Source organism: Schistocerca serialis, unplaced genomic scaffold, assembly GCF_023864345.2.
Source record: "Schistocerca serialis cubense isolate TAMUIC-IGC-003099 unplaced genomic scaffold, iqSchSeri2.2 HiC_scaffold_148, whole genome shotgun sequence".
NCBI lineage: Eukaryota > Metazoa > Arthropoda > Insecta > Orthoptera > Acrididae > Schistocerca > Schistocerca serialis.
The window spans coordinates 27,501-42,500 of NW_026047706.1; the positions used below are offsets into that span (position 1 = coordinate 27,501).

The 15,000-nt window shown below is 56.3% G+C and overlaps 1 protein-coding gene, 1 non-coding gene and 1 pseudogene across 2 annotated transcripts in view; 1 reads left to right on the forward strand and 2 right to left on the reverse strand.

The window, feature by feature from the left end:
- LOC126443440 (small subunit ribosomal RNA) overlaps nucleotides 1–556 on the reverse strand; it is a 1,909-nt gene extending 1,353 nt beyond the window's left edge. Inside the window, exon 1 of the ribosomal RNA XR_007581919.1 lies at nucleotides 1–556. This exon is cut by the window's left edge and continues 1,353 nt beyond it. This is a non-coding gene — a ribosomal RNA (small subunit ribosomal RNA).
- An 11,633-nt stretch (nucleotides 557–12,189) lies between these two features.
- On the forward strand, nucleotides 12,190–12,693 carry LOC126443437 (atherin-like). The gene has a single exon (XM_050090951.1). The coding sequence runs from the start codon at nucleotides 12,190–12,192 to the stop codon at nucleotides 12,691–12,693; it is 504 nt and encodes a 167-aa protein (XP_049946908.1).
- Nucleotides 12,694–12,932: 239 nt separating this feature from the next.
- The window catches only part of LOC126443445 (large subunit ribosomal RNA), a 2,992-nt pseudogene continuing 924 nt past the window's right edge, over nucleotides 12,933–15,000 (reverse strand).

Genomic DNA, 15,000 nt, shown 5'->3' on the forward strand with positions numbered 1-15,000 from the left:
TCGTTAAAGGATTTAAAGTGTACTCATTCCGATTACGGGGCCTCGGATGAGTCCCGTATCGTTATTTTTCGTCACTACCTCCCCGTGCCGGGAGTGGGTAATTTGCGCGCCTGCTGCCTTCCTTGGATGTGGTAGCCGTTTCTCAGGCTCCCTCTCCGGAATCGAACCCTGATTCCCCGTTACCCGTTACAACCATGGTAGGCGCAGAACCTACCATCGACAGTTGATAAGGCAGACATTTGAAAGATGCGTCGCCGGTACGAGGACCGTGCGATCAGCCCAAAGTTATTCAGAGTCACCAAGGCAAACGGACCGGACGAGCCGACCGATTGGTTTTGATCTAATAAAAGCGTCCCTTCCATCTCTGGTCGGGACTCTGTTTGCATGTATTAGCTCTAGAATTACCACAGTTATCCAAGTAACGTGGGTACGATCTAAGGAACCATAACTGATTTAATGAGCCATTCGCGGTTTCACCTTAATGCGGCTTGTACTGAGACATGCATGGCTTAATCTTTGAGACAAGCATATGACTACTGGCAGGATCAACCAGGGAGCTGCGTCAACTAGAGCTGAGCAGCCGGCCGCCCGGGAGTGTGTCCCGGGGGCCCGCGCGAACACGCAAGCGTCCGCTCAATTATTCTGCAAACAGGAGGAGGCTGAGCTCCCCTGCACAACACACCTCGAAACCCTCTCAGGTCCCGGCGGCGCGCAGCGCCGTCCTAAGTACTTGGTCGGGTTCGAGAGAGGCGCAATCGCCCGGAGTTAGGCGAGTAGACGCTTTAGGTGCGACCACCCGTGCTCCCAACTGAGCTTGCCGCTGCCGACAGAGGCCCGGGAGCGTGCTGTCGTGGCATTGCCGGCGGGAGACAACACGCGCCACCTACGGTGACCGGCAGCTCCAACGCCAGCGCCACAGAAGGACAAAAGCCCCACTTGGGTGCCGAAGCGAACTCTCCCAGCACAGCGCACGCGCCAACACGTCCGCACAGCTGCGATACAAACCACCTGCGAGAACCGCTGGGGCGACCGAGCAGCAGACGGCGTCGCGGCGCCGAGCGCCGGGCGGCGGCGCATCCTCAGCGCACACAGTCCTCAATCGGACCAGCACACTGCAGATGGCCACCGCGCTTCGCACCGGGCCCGCGAGGACCTACTTTGGCCGCAAGGCGCCGCGAGCAGGGGGCGCCGGCGCGCAGCTGCGCCGCCTGCCGCGTCCGTCGGCCGGCGCGCCTGCCACTGGCCGCCCCCACCAGCCGGCTGTAGCGCGTGCGCCCACGCACCGCGCTGCCAGCACGCCGGGCGGCCCCCCCTCACCGGCCGGGGACGGTCCCACCCAGCCACCGCCGCGTATCGCCTCACACCCAGATCCCCTTTCGCGTTCGTGGGCATGGTGGGTCCCCTTTCACGTTCGTGGGCATGGTGGGTATCCCTGAAACAACCGGTTAATAGCTCGACCGATCGTCGCCAACACTGATTCACCTCTAGCGAGAACAACCGCACCACAACGGGTTACCTGTTGTTCATTTGCGTAACGTCACCAGCAAACGTAGACGTCCATCGCCATTTGCAACGAGTATTGCATGCCTGTGTCAGGTGTCACAACACACTACGTCTGCCCACATAGACGCAACAACATGTGCACGCCTCGAGAACACGTGGAAGGTAGCCCCCGTACGTATGCGGTGTCCATTGCGCGAACGACTGTCAGCCGGCCTCTGCAGGATGTCGCAGATGTGGAACGCGGTGCAACATGCTATCACGGTGTGTGAGAAGAGACGACTACGTCCGAATACACGCTCCACTACATCAACAGACTGCTCATGCTGATCGCCATCCAGGGCGTCCGTTCCTCCCACACGTCTGAATGGCGTACCACACTGCAATCCAGCTCTTATAGGGAGACGACACGTAGCTGCGTGCACAATATTTGGACTGTATGGTCTGCCGTTGCTAGGCGCAGTCGTCGTACGGTCACACATGTGCCACGATGTATCATTCAGTACATACGGACCAATGTGCAGTACAGTTTGTGGGTTTTGCGTACATCGGCGGACAGGTGACAGGCCGTACCACAACGTAGGCTGAGTACGTCGGCATGCGAAGGGCATTGAACATGCAAACTTCTCAACGACCAGCTTGCGAAGGCAGGGGGGAAGGGGGGGGGGCATGTACGTCCTGCTGCTATCCACATTACAGTGTATAGCAGGAGCATGTGGAAAGTCAGCAACACCTGCAAGGTGTTTAACATGACGCGATACACAGGGGACCGGGCAGTGCGAATAGCGAACTATATTGCGAGGGTTGCGGTTAGGCAACACTACACTAATTTAACGAGTTGCATAACAATTACAGAGCAGGTTCAGCGACAACGTGCGTCAGGTTAAGGCGCAATATAGGTTAGGTTGAGGCACAATATAGGTTAGGTTAAGGCACAACATGGGTTACGTTAAGGCACAAATTGGGTTACGTTAAGGCACAACATGGGTTACGTTAAGGCACAACATGGGTTACGTTAAGGCACAAATTAGGTTACGTTAAGGCACAAATTAGGTTACGTTAAGGCACAAATTAGGTTACGTTAAGGCACAAATTAGGTTACGTTAAGGCACAAATTAGGTTACGTTAAGGCACAAATTAGGTTACGTTAAGGCACAAATTAGGTTACGTTAAGGCACAAATTAGGTTACGTTAAGGCACAAATTAGGTTACGTTAAGGCACAAATTAGGTTACGTTAAGGCACAAATTAGGTTACGTTAAGGCACAAATTAGGTTACGTTAAGGCACAAATTAGGTTACGTTAAGGCACAAATTAGGTTACGTTAAGGCACAAATTAGGTTACGTTAAGGCACAAATTAGGTTACGTTAAGGTACAATATGGGTTAGGTTAAGGTACAATATGGGTTAGGTTAAGGTACAATATGGGTTAGGTTAAGGTACAATATGGGTTAGGTTAAGGTACAATATGGGTTAGGTTAAGGCACAACGTAGGTTAGGTTAAGGCACAACATAGGTTAGGTTAAGGCACAACATAGGTTAGGTTAAGGCACAACATAGGTTAGGTTAAGGCACAACATAGGTTAGGTTAAGGCACAACATAGGTTAGGTTAAGGCACAACATAGGTTAGGTTAAGGCACAACATAGGTTAGGTTAAGGCACAACATAGGTTAGGTTAAGGCACAACGTAGGTTAGGTTAAGGCACAACGTAGGTTAGGTTAAGGCACAACGTAGGTTAGGTTAAGGCACAACGTAGGTTAGGTTAAGGCACAACGTAGGTTAGGTTAAGGCACAACGTAGGTTAGGTTAAGGCACAACGTAGGTTAGGTTAAGGCACAACGTAGGTTAGGTTAAGGCACAACGTAGGTTAGGTTAAGGCACAACGTAGGTTAGGTTAAGGCACAACGTAGGTTAGGTTAAGGCACAACGTAGGTTAGGTTAAGGCACAACGTAGGTTAGGTTAAGGCACAACGTAGGTTAGGTTAAGGCACAACGTAGGTTAGGTTAAGGCACAACGTAGGTTAGGTTAAGGCACAACGTAGGTTAGGTTAAGGCACAACATAGGTTAGGTTAAGGCACAACATAGGTTAGGTTAAGGCACAACATAGGTTAGGTTAAGGCACAACGTAGGTTAGGTTAAGGCACAACGTAGGTTAGGTTAAGGCACAACGTAGGTTAGGTTAAGGCACAACGTAGGTTAGGTTAAGGCACAACGTAGGTTAGGTTAAGGCACAACGTAGGTTAGGTTAAGGCACAACGTAGGTTAGGTTAAGGTACAACGTAGGTTAGGTTAAGGTACAACGTAGGTTAGGTTAAGGTACAACGTAGGTTAGGTTAAGGTACAACGTAGGTTAGGTTAAGGTACAACGTAGGTTAGGTGAAGGCGCAATGTAGGTTAGGTTAAGGTACGATATACCTTAGGTTAAGGTACAATATCGCTTAGGTTAAGGTACAATATAGCTTAGGTTAAGGTACACGTTGTAGGGAAAGGTGTATTTTGGGGGGGGAGGGGGCGGCAGGTTCGTTGATAGTGATTATCGTAAGTGCATGCCTGCGGGATCATCCGATTTGTCACGTCAGGATGCACTTGTGGCTCATGACAGGCGGCGCTCCGATTCCAAGGTTGTGGCAGATCTGTGTCTTTCATTCCTGCCATTGTTTGTGTACTGTGACAGGAGGCAGTATTGTGATGTTGGGTGCACCCCTGTGTAGGACGTGTGTGGGTGTTCGTGGCTTAGCTGAGCAATGGCGGATGTCGGAAGGGTGGGATATTCTGTTTTCTGGGTGGACCTCCCGGTCTGGTTATGATAGTGTGGATTGTGTAATGTGGCGGAGAGGATGCACCGGATGTTCTTCCATGCTGGTGGTTAGATATTGTGTGTGTGCCTGTTAGAGGCAGAGAGTAGTGTGTGATAGTGTCTGGCTGACGTGTGGTTCTCATTGTGTGCAGAGTCTTTCAGCATGTATAGGGACGGTTGTATATATTATCTGTATTCTGATGGCTCTGCATCTATTACTAATCAGTGCCGTGTATACGGTTACTCTGGTTCCAGTCGAAACTGTTCTATCTCTGTACATTAGTGACACTGCGGCTCCACTATGTTGCCGCCCCTGTCGGCCGTTTCCCCCAGTGTGTGGCTAATGATTATCAGCAATCAGTCTATTAGTCAATACCGGTAGTGTGACGACGTGAAATGTCCGGGATGGGGGAAGCTACACGCTTCCCGTGGGTCAGGGCCTAGAAAGACTCTTCCCACGCAGGAGGCTCGGACTGTCATTACTCTTCCGAGAAATATATTTGCCCAGCGTTTTTTGCGACTGCGAGTGCGACGCGTACGAGTACCGACATGGATGGGGCGCTTCCTAGCTGATCGCTCAGCATCGGAGAAATATATTTGCCCAACGTTTTTTGCGACTGCGAGTGCAACGCCCAAGGGTACCGACGTGGATGGGGCGCTTCCTAGCTGATCGCTCGGCATGGGAATCCGTACAGTGAGCAATGCGATCGCGTCTGTAGCTTGTACGTGGTACAGCTCGCAGCTCATGTATAGGGACATTCGCATATATCATCTATCTATGTGGCCCTGTATCATTTACTAAACAGTGCCGTGAGACAACTGAACCATTAGTAAAGTACTGATGTACAGCAGAATGTTTGCCTTCCACCAAAGGACGAGTATCGACTCTACCCCAGCGTTGCCACCGCAGGAAACGGTCTTTGGAAAAACTACCCCCACACCGTCACCATTGTGCGGGGGTACGGACCCTCTATATCCTCAGAGGAGCACTCTTTGCCACCGGGCGTCAGGTCTCGCGGCCTGCCGCCCAGTGCCCACGGGGAACCGCGTGGAGGTGGTGCCGCCGTAGCATCCGCTTACAATGGGTATCAGCCGGCGCACGTTTCCCCTGTGATTAGCAGGGTCCACAGCACTCGGCTCGGGCTAGCCAGGCCTTGCCCATCGTCGAGCCCGGAATGTTCCGGGTTCTTGGCCTAGAGTCAGTCGCCTTTTAGTCGTCCCCGACCCATGAGTCGGTGTCAGTATCATTACTGCTTGCCTCTGGTGTCGTGTCGGGGTCTCGGAGCATTCCTGCTCTTTCCCTTACGAGTTCCAGAGCTCTCGTTTGCAAGTATCGTTCTAGAGCCAAAGCAGCTATTGCAGAGGCAAGATTGTTGAGCGCTCCCCAGTGCTCTCTGCTCCGAAGAAGCGCTCGAACATCTCTGTTAGGGGGCAGTCTGCCATCCCGTGCATCAGCGAAATGTGGGCAGTCCCACAGAGCGTGCTCCAGGGATCCTTCCTCGCCGCAGTCACAGTCCGTTGTTTCTCTTTTGCCAGTCCTGCACAAGTAGGTGGAAAATGGGCCATGTCCCGTCAAGAAGTGCACCAGTCCCCGTGAGGGTTTCAGAAACCGGAGTCTCATCCGCTCTCTCACGTTGGGGAATATGCGGTGCACGCGCCTGCTGGTGCGGAGCGCGTCCCACCTCTGCTGCCACTCATCAAGGAGCCAGTTCCGGACTTCAGCAACGCTGTCTGCCGGTCGGCCTAAGATGTTGTTGACCCCTTCCGGATTGCCCTTCCGGAGCCAATACAGCGCACCCCTTTCCCTGACCAGTAGGTCAAGTGGGGGGATTGCCGTGATGACAAGTAACGCATCAGCGGATGTCGTGCTGTATGCTCCGGTGAGGCGCACCAGCGCTTGGCGCTGTAGCCTCCTCACCGCCGCCGCAGGTTTTCTCTTTCTCAATCTATGAGCCCAAACACTCGATCCGTAAGCCGTGATGGCTACCAGAATGCTCGAGTGATACAGCCTTAGTGTATGCAGTGGCAGGTGGTATTGCCTGTTTGCAATGCTGGCTATTTTGTGGAATAGGGCTTGGCCTTTGCGACATACGAACTCGATGTGCGCCGTGAACAGCCTGGACTCGTCAAGGTGAATCCCCAGGTACCTTGTCATGTAAGTTCGCCTGATTGCTCCATTGTTGGCTCCTCCAGCTATTCGGAGCAAGGGATCACGCGCCAATCGGCCGCGCAGCATGACATACACAGTCTTCTCTGCAGACAGCTTCAGCTTCACCCTCTGGCACCACTCCTGTAGTGCATTTAACGCTGCATTGCAGTTTGCTTCTAGTATTGCCCGAGAATCACCTTCTATCACTAGAAGAATGTCATCAGCGTACGCCACCACGCCTCGCACTTGTCGCAGTTCCCCAAGTTCCTCCAGCACAGGTTCCAAACCCACGTCCCAGAATATGGGACCGCAGACTGAGCCCTGTGGGCATCCCTTAGTGATCAACTTCTCAACCGCCCGCCCCGGGCACCGCAAGACCGCCCGCCGGTGTCGGCAGTAGTCAAGCAGGCACCGGTACAGGGGCCCAGGACATTCCAACTTCCTTAGGCTGTCGAACAGAGCCGGCCACCATAGGTTATCGAAAGCCCCGGCGATGTCGACCATTATCCCCGCAACGTACTTAGCGGTAGATGTGTCCACTAGCGACATTGCCTTGTTTATAGCATCTTCTGTACACAGGCCCCTCCTGAATCCGTACTGGTCGGGACTTCGTCCCCTAAGCTCCCGGTGTTGCTCTAGCCGGAGGCATAGGAGCTTCTCCTGGAGCTTGGCCATGGAGTTCAAGAGACAGATTGGTCGGTACGATTTCGGCACTTCTGGATCCTTGTCATCACCCTTTCGCAGTATAACCACTTCAGCAGTCTTCCACGACTCTGGTACCCGTCCCTGTCGCAAACACTCGTTGTAGAGGTTTGTCAGGTAAGGGCAGATCTCCGCGCATAAGGCTTGAAGAGCCTCTGCAGCGAGACCATCTTGTCCCGTCGCCTTCTTTCGGCGCAATTCGAGAATGGCTATGGTAACTTCACGTTCAGTGAATGGAGCAACTGGCGTCTCATTGGCATACGCCTCATTGAGTTGTCTCCTCATATTCCCCTGTTCCTCATTCTCATCTTCGCTACTATCATCTGGCAACAAGGTGCTCATGAGTAGCTCGGCTGACTCCTGCCAGTCCCTGGTGTGGCTGCCATCATTCTTCCTTAGGGTTGACAGGACCGTCGGTGACCGAACTTTCGATGCGGCAATTCTGTACGGCGTTCCCCAGGGGTCAGCCGCCAGACTGTCACGAACGAAAGACTGCCAACTCTCAATCCGTACCGTGTGCAGCGTCCGCTTAAACACCGCCTTGGCCCGCCTGTACCGCGCAAGCGTGGCCTCACGCATGTGATCGCCTATGCTGCGCTGGTATTGCCGCCGCGCCCTTCTGCATTCGCGTCGGAGACGTTGCAGCTCAGGGTTCCAAGGCGCTTTAGGCGTTTTCCCTGTATGGGCTAACGGGACTGCGCCCGTTGCTGCTGTCTGTATAGCCCTCGTCAGATCCTCTGCAGCTTTATCCACGTCCACAACGCGATCCATTGGCCAATTCGGTATCACTAGATTTCCTCTTAGTCGATCCCAATCAGCCTTGCGCCAGTTGTACTTGACGATGCCGTTCACCTGGTCTTGTGGAGGAGGCTCCCCATCATAGGCTACAGTGAAAGTGATCAGATTGTGATCACTTAGTGTCGTTCCCCGCCATACCTTCCAATTCTCCGCCCGGAGATGTACGTGTGCACTCTTGAGTGTCACATCTATGTTTGAGGTCGCTCCCCGGCGACCTTCAAAAGTTGGTGGGAAGTTTGGTCGGTTCAACACTTCTAGTCCGAGCTCGAGAATTGCTTCAGCGAGTCTCTCACCTCGCCTAGCGGCGCGTCGCGCGCCGAGAGGCGTGATGTCACTGTGCCATAGGGGTGACATGGCGTTTGCGTCCATTGTGCAAATGAGCAAGTCATTGCGATAGAACCCAACCGCCTCTTTTAACTGGTCAATATACGGCCTTTCTCTATGCCTGTACTGAAAGTACATGTTCAGCACGAAAAAGGTGAAATCGCCAGTGTTTATTTCGGCTAACACCATGCATCTGTTGCTAAGGTGCGCCACTTTCACTGCTCTCAGAGATCGATTTAGCACAACGATTGCTGCCATAGGGTGCTCTCCCCCTGCCAGGATCTGAGCTGTATTCGGCATATACAGGATCTTTCCGTCTTTAGAGTATGGCTCCTGTAGACATAAAATGTCTAAAGACTCCTCCTCCGCTCGGCGTCGCACCTCGCGCATCACCGCTTGCGATCGCGCGCAGTTCAGCTGTCCTATTTTAACCGACACGGGCATTGTGATGTTTCACAGTCCGGTCGGCAACAGGTGAGGCGGCAGCCGGTAAGGAGACGGTTGACGAGAGGTCTTGTCTCCCATAGTCTGTCCGCTGGATTTTACGTTGTGTGAGGATTTTGTAAAATTCACACTCTTTTCCTGGCGTTACGCAATTGCGATTTCGCTTTTTGCACGGAATGCAGACCGGTTGGTTCCCCGCTTTTCGACAATCCTTCCTCATGTGGCCGTTTTCGCCACAGTGCCCGCATGTTATTATACTCGGGTCCTGCTTGCAGAACCTTGCCGAGTGGTTTACATCTTGGCACCGCGTGCAGACAGCCAAGTCTAGGTAGTCATCAACTGGCATGGACTCGAAGCCCATGTACAGTCTTTTCTGCCTAAGAATGGCAACTCTGAGTTTGGGGCTTACTTCCACCACGAGATGTGATGTTTGTTTGCCCTTTGGTCCAGTCCGGAACTTCGGCTTAAACTCCTGGCGGAATTGTGTTTCCGAAAGTCCCCCAAGGTCGTTTTGCTTTCTAGTTAGCTCAACCACAGTTTCATTCTTCATGACGCAAGGTACATGATATATGATTATCTGCGGATTGAGCTTCTTCGGCAGTTCGCATTTCAAAGCTTCTGTCAGTTTGTTATTGGCGAGAAGTTTTTGACGATCAGTCTCAGACGCCACGTCAACGATGAGCGTCGGGCCGTTTGTGGTGACCCGTGAGAACTTCACACCATCCACTTCTGGCTTGACCAGGGAGGTGAACTTTTTTCTCACTTCTGCTCCGCTTTCGTTTGCCTTTGACTTGATGAAGAGCGTAGCCTTCTCAGTCTGGGCTCTTGTTATCATCGCCTGCGTTTTCCGTTCTGTCGAGGGTAGAGCGGCGGCAACTTGTGCAAAGGTCTTTGGCGGCGCCGGGGGCACCGCTTTCGTCCTCGCCAGCTCCTCCTCCAAGGCGTCCACCCTTCCTGTGAGGGCCGACTGCGCCATAGCCCAGTCAAACAACTTTGCTCTCAGTTGTCTCTTGAGGTCACTTAGATTTTTCTCCTCCACCAGTTGCCCCGGTTTTAGAGAGTCGTCTACGAGTTCAAGGACGTCCTCGAGCCGCGTCGCGATAAGCTGTATGGTCGCAAGATCGCTGGGGCTTGCCTTGTATGGGGACTTGCCGTCCTCGACTGGGCCGCTGGGCTCTTGCCCGGCTACCTGCGCCGAGTCCGGCTGCTTGTTCTTCTTCCGCCTCTTCTTCTGTCGAGTCCCGGGCTTGCGCCCTTCGGTTCCCGACATTGGCGTAGAGGCGCGGCTACTGCAGGCACTTTCACTGACTGGGCCGCTGGGCTGCTGCCCGGCTACCTGCGCCAGTTTCCGCGCACTTTTCACCGTTTCCGGCGGTTGAGTCTTCGGCCGTGTGGCCTCCGTCTCTCCCGCCGGGCGAGTCTGGGTGGACGTGCCAGCACCGACTGGGCCGCCGGGCTTCTGCCCAGCTACCTGCGCCAGCTTTGGCCCGCCCGCAGTCTTTCCCGCCGGCGGCGTCGTCGGCCGTGAGGCCTTCGTCTTCGCCTTCGGTTCGGACTTCCCCGTATCGCCATCCCCGACTGGGCCGCTGGGCTCGCGCCCGGCTACCTGCGCCGGTTCCGGCTTATCTCCCTCCTTGGGCGCCGTTCTTGGCGCCGGCTGGCGGGGTGGCGGCATTAGCTCGGTTGCAGCGTCAGCACTCTGCGATCTTTGCCGAAGCACTTTTCGCAGGTGTTTCCTCTGCTTCCTCAGCTTTGCCTTGCGGTCTTTCTCACTGTCACTTTCACTCGTGTCAGCAAGCGTCCGTGACAGCGTCTCGCTAGCGGCAGTCTTAGCGCTCCGCACACGGGGTGTCCGGAACTCCAATTCTGGCGCACTAAGCGCGGGGTCATGGTCTTGTGGTCTAGGGACCTCCGACTGCCCTTGTTTTGGGAGTTCGTCAGTACACGAGGTGTCCGACTCGCTCCCCGAATGGTTGGTGTGTTGACTCCGCGACGGCCCACCAGTTCCGTCGGGACAAGGTTGTTTGAGAGAGTCCATGTGGTTCCCACGAACAGCTAGGGATCTATGTTGTCCATCCAGGCGTCGCCCCGCACACCTGGGTAAGCCTTATACAACAGAGGGTCGGCCGGTCCTCTGAGGTGGCTGACTCATGACTGTTCACAACTCAACAGCCTTGCGCCCCATAGCCGCCAGCTAACGCAGAGGGTGAGGGGTGATTATAGAGATTGTCCTTCTCTTGCCCAGGCGGTTAAGCCAAGACACCGGTCCAAAACACGCACGACGTTCCACTGCGCGCCTCACAGCAGTCGTTGAAGTGCGTATCTCAGTTTACGGCCGTCGCTGGTAGCGCTTGCCAGCTCCGGGCTAGGGCACCCCGGGTTTGCCGAGCCCGTACGGCAACTGCATTAGCCTCCGTCCCTGTGGTCGTGGTCTTAGACCACTCAGGAGCATCCTCCTGTGGCAGCTCCTGGTGACTTCCGCGTTGTGGTGACCGTTGCCGGTCTCCCCTTCGCAGTTGTCCACCAAGGAATCCTCCGATCGAGGCCGAGACGTCGTCCGCGTTGCATTCTCTGAAGGCCAGAGAGCGCTTCGCAGTCAGGCGCCCTTCCCCGCGCGTGGACATCGGCCTGCTTCCACATTAGGTTCTCTGCAGTGAGAGACTTAGTTTCAGCAGGAACGATGACCGCCAGAACTCCCCACTGTGCTTATTGCGCCAACCGCCTGCGCCAACCACAGCCAACATTGCGTATGGCCGGCCGGCGCCGCTTAGTTGTCCGGACGTGGCCTGCCGAGCCGGGCGCAGCAGGGCCAGCGCCCGCCGCCAGCGTGGCCGCGAGAGAAGACCGCCAGTCAGAGACCGACCGCCCATCCCGCGCCAGCCAGCAGCGCGCGCACCGCCCAGCCGACCCGGCCTAGCGCAGCGCATCCGACACGGCAGCGCACCCGTGCGCAGCCCAGCCGGCGGACGAGCCCCGCAGCTACCCCGGCCAACCGCACCGCCGTCCGACATTTGCCGGGCGGAGCATGTGCGAGGCCGGCGCCGCAGCGAGAGCCCACCACCAGCGAGCCGCGCAGGACGCACCACCATGCGCATAAGGCAACTGCCGCGTGCCAACAGCTGTCGACACGCGTCGCTGCCACGCGCACATCCTACGTACGAGCTTGGATACTAGACTCACGAGTCCGACACCTACAAGCGCTCGCAGTAGGTGGAGGCGCACGAAGGGCGTGACAACCTCCATGTCGGGAGTTAACTCCCGTGGCACTTGTGTCTTGGAGCGATGCATCCCACGTCCGATAAGTCGAGCGCGGTAATACTTCGTTCCTGACGGTGAGGCGTGAAACTCCGTAGCGCACACAGGCAGAGACGGAGGCACGTCCTCGCAGAGAGACACTATACCATTCAGACTTGCGCCCGACAGGTTTGCAGCCTCTGCAGGAGACATACGCAGCATGGCTGATGCATTACGAAATGTCCTTACGGGAAAGCGGCGCCCGCCACACCCCGGCCGGAGCCGGGGCGCAGCAAGCGCCGCTAACGCAAAAGCGGCGCCCGCCGCACCCCGGCCAAGGCCAAGAGCACGGCAAGCGCCGCCAACGCGAAAGCGGCGCCCACCGCACCCCGGCCGGAGCCAAGAGCGCAGCAGACGCCGCCAACGCAAAAGCGGCGCCCGCCGCACCCCGGCCGGAGCCAAGAGCACAGCAAGCGCCGCCACAGCCAAAGCGGCGCCCGCCGCGCCCCGGCCGGAGCCAGAGCACAGCAAGCGCCGCCAACGCAACAGCGGCACCCGCCACACCCCGGCCAAGGCCAAGAGCACAGCAGGCGCCGCCAAAGCAAAAGCGGCGCCCACCGCACCCCGGCCGGAGCCAAGAGCACAGCAAGCGCCGCCAACGCAAAAGCGGCGCCCGCCGCACCCCGGCCGGAGCCGGAGCACAGCAAGCGCCGCAGAAGCGAGCAAGTGCCATTCGCCAGTGAGCAAGGATACTAGACACAAGTGTCCGACACCTTAGCGCCCACGGCGAGCGGAGTGCGAGACTCGGCTTGGAGAGGCCGGTTGCCCAGTCCCTCTGCGTCTTCGCCTGCACCCCGCACGGGAGTCGCCCTTCTCTCATTGGTTTCACCGGTTGCCCGGCTACTCACATCTTACACCACGGGAAGGTTGAGAGATCGGACATTTAGCCGCCCGTCTTCTACCAGTATTGGTGGACTCCACCACTGGTTAGACAGCATAACGGCCTTCGTAAGATAGTAGATAGGGACAGCGGGAATCTCGTTAATCCATTCATGCGCGTCACTAATTAGATGACGAGGCATTTGGCTACCTTAAGAGAGTCATAGTTACTCCCGCCGTTTACCCGCGCTTGCTTGAATTTCTTCACGTTGACATTCAGAGCACTGGGCAGAAATCACATTGCGTCAACACCCGCTAGGGCCATCGCAATGCTTTGTTTTAATTAGACAGTCGGATTCCCCCAGTCCGTGCCAGTTCTGAGTTGATCGTTGAATGGCGGCCGAAGAGAATCCGCGCACCCGCGCGCCCCCGGAGGAGCACGCTAAGGCGGACGCGGCCTCGCAGCAAGGAAGATCCGTGGGAGGCCAAGGCACGGGACCGAGCTCGGATCCTGCACGCAGGTTGAAGCACCGGGGCGCGAACGCCGCGCAGGCGCGCGCATCCTGCACCGCCGGCCAGCACGAGGCCGACCAACGGCGAGAGCAGACCACGCCCGCGCTAAACGCCCGCACTTACCGGCACCCCTACGGCACTCACCTCGCCCAGGCCCGGCACGTTAGCGCTGACCCACTTCCCGACCAAGCCCGACACGCCCCGATCCTCAGAGCCAATCCTTATCCCGAAGTTACGGATCCAATTTGCCGACTTCCCTTACCTACATTATTCTATCGACTAGAGGCTCTTCACCTTGGAGACCTGCTGCGGATATGGGTACGAACCGGCGCGACACCTCCACGTGGCCCTCTCCCGGATTTTCAAGGTCCGAGGGGAAGATCGGGACACCGCCGCAACTGCGGTGCTCTTCGCGTTCCAAACCCTATCTCCCTGCTAGAGGATTCCAGGGAACTCGAACGCTCATGCAGAAAAGAAAACTCTTCCCCGATCTCCCGACGGCGTCTCCGGGTCCTTTTGGGTTACCCCGACGAGCATCTCTAAAAGAGGGGCCCGACTTGTATCGGTTCCGCTGCCGGGTTCCGGAATAGGAACCGGATTCCCTTTCGCCCAACGGGGGCCAGCACAAAGCGCATCATGCTATGACGGCCCCCATCAACATCGGATTTCTCCTAGGGCTTAGGATCGACTGACTCGTGTGCAACGGCTGTTCACACGAAACCCTTCTCCGCGTCAGCCCTCCAGGGCCTCGCTGGAGTATTTGCTACTACCACCAAGATCTGCACCGACGGCGGCTCCAGGCAGGCTCACGCCCAGACCCTTCTGCGCCCACCGCCGCGACCCTCCTACTCGTCAGGGCTTCGCGGCCGGCCGCAAGGACCGGCCATGACTGCCAGACTGACGGCCGAGTATAGGCACGACGCTTCAGCGCCATCCATTTTCAGGGCTAGTTGCTTCGGCAGGTGAGTTGTTACACACTCCTTAGCGGATTCCGACTTCCATGGCCACCGTCCTGCTGTCTTAAGCAACCAACGCCTTTCATGGTTTCCCATGAGCGTCGATTCGGGCGCCTTAACTCGGCGTTTGGTTCATCCCACAGCGCCAGTTCTGCTTACCAAAAGTGGCCCACTTGGCACTCCGATCCGAGTCGTTTGCTCGCGGCTTCAGCATATCAAGCAAGCCGGAGATCTCACCCATTTAAAGTTTGAGAATAGGTTGAGGTCGTTTCGGCCCCAAGGCCTCTAATCATTCGCTTTACCGGATGAGACTCGTACGAGCACCAGCTATCCTGAGGGAAACTTCGGAGGGAACCAGCTACTAGATGGTTCGATTAGTCTTTCGCCCCTATACCCAGCTCCGACGATCGATTTGCACGTCAGAATCGCTACGGACCTCCATCAGGGTTTCCCCTGACTTCGTCCTGGCCAGGCATAGTTCACCATCTTTCGGGTCCCAACGTGTACGCTCTAGGTGCGCCTCACCTCGCAATGAGGACGAGACGCCCCGGGAGTGCGGAGGCCGCCGCCCCGTGAAGGGCGGGGAAGCCCCATCCTCCCTCGGCCCGCGCAAGGCGAGACCTTCACTTTCATTACGCCTTTAGGTTTCGTACAGCCCAATGACTCGCGCACATGTTAGACTCCTTGGTCCGTGTTTCAAGA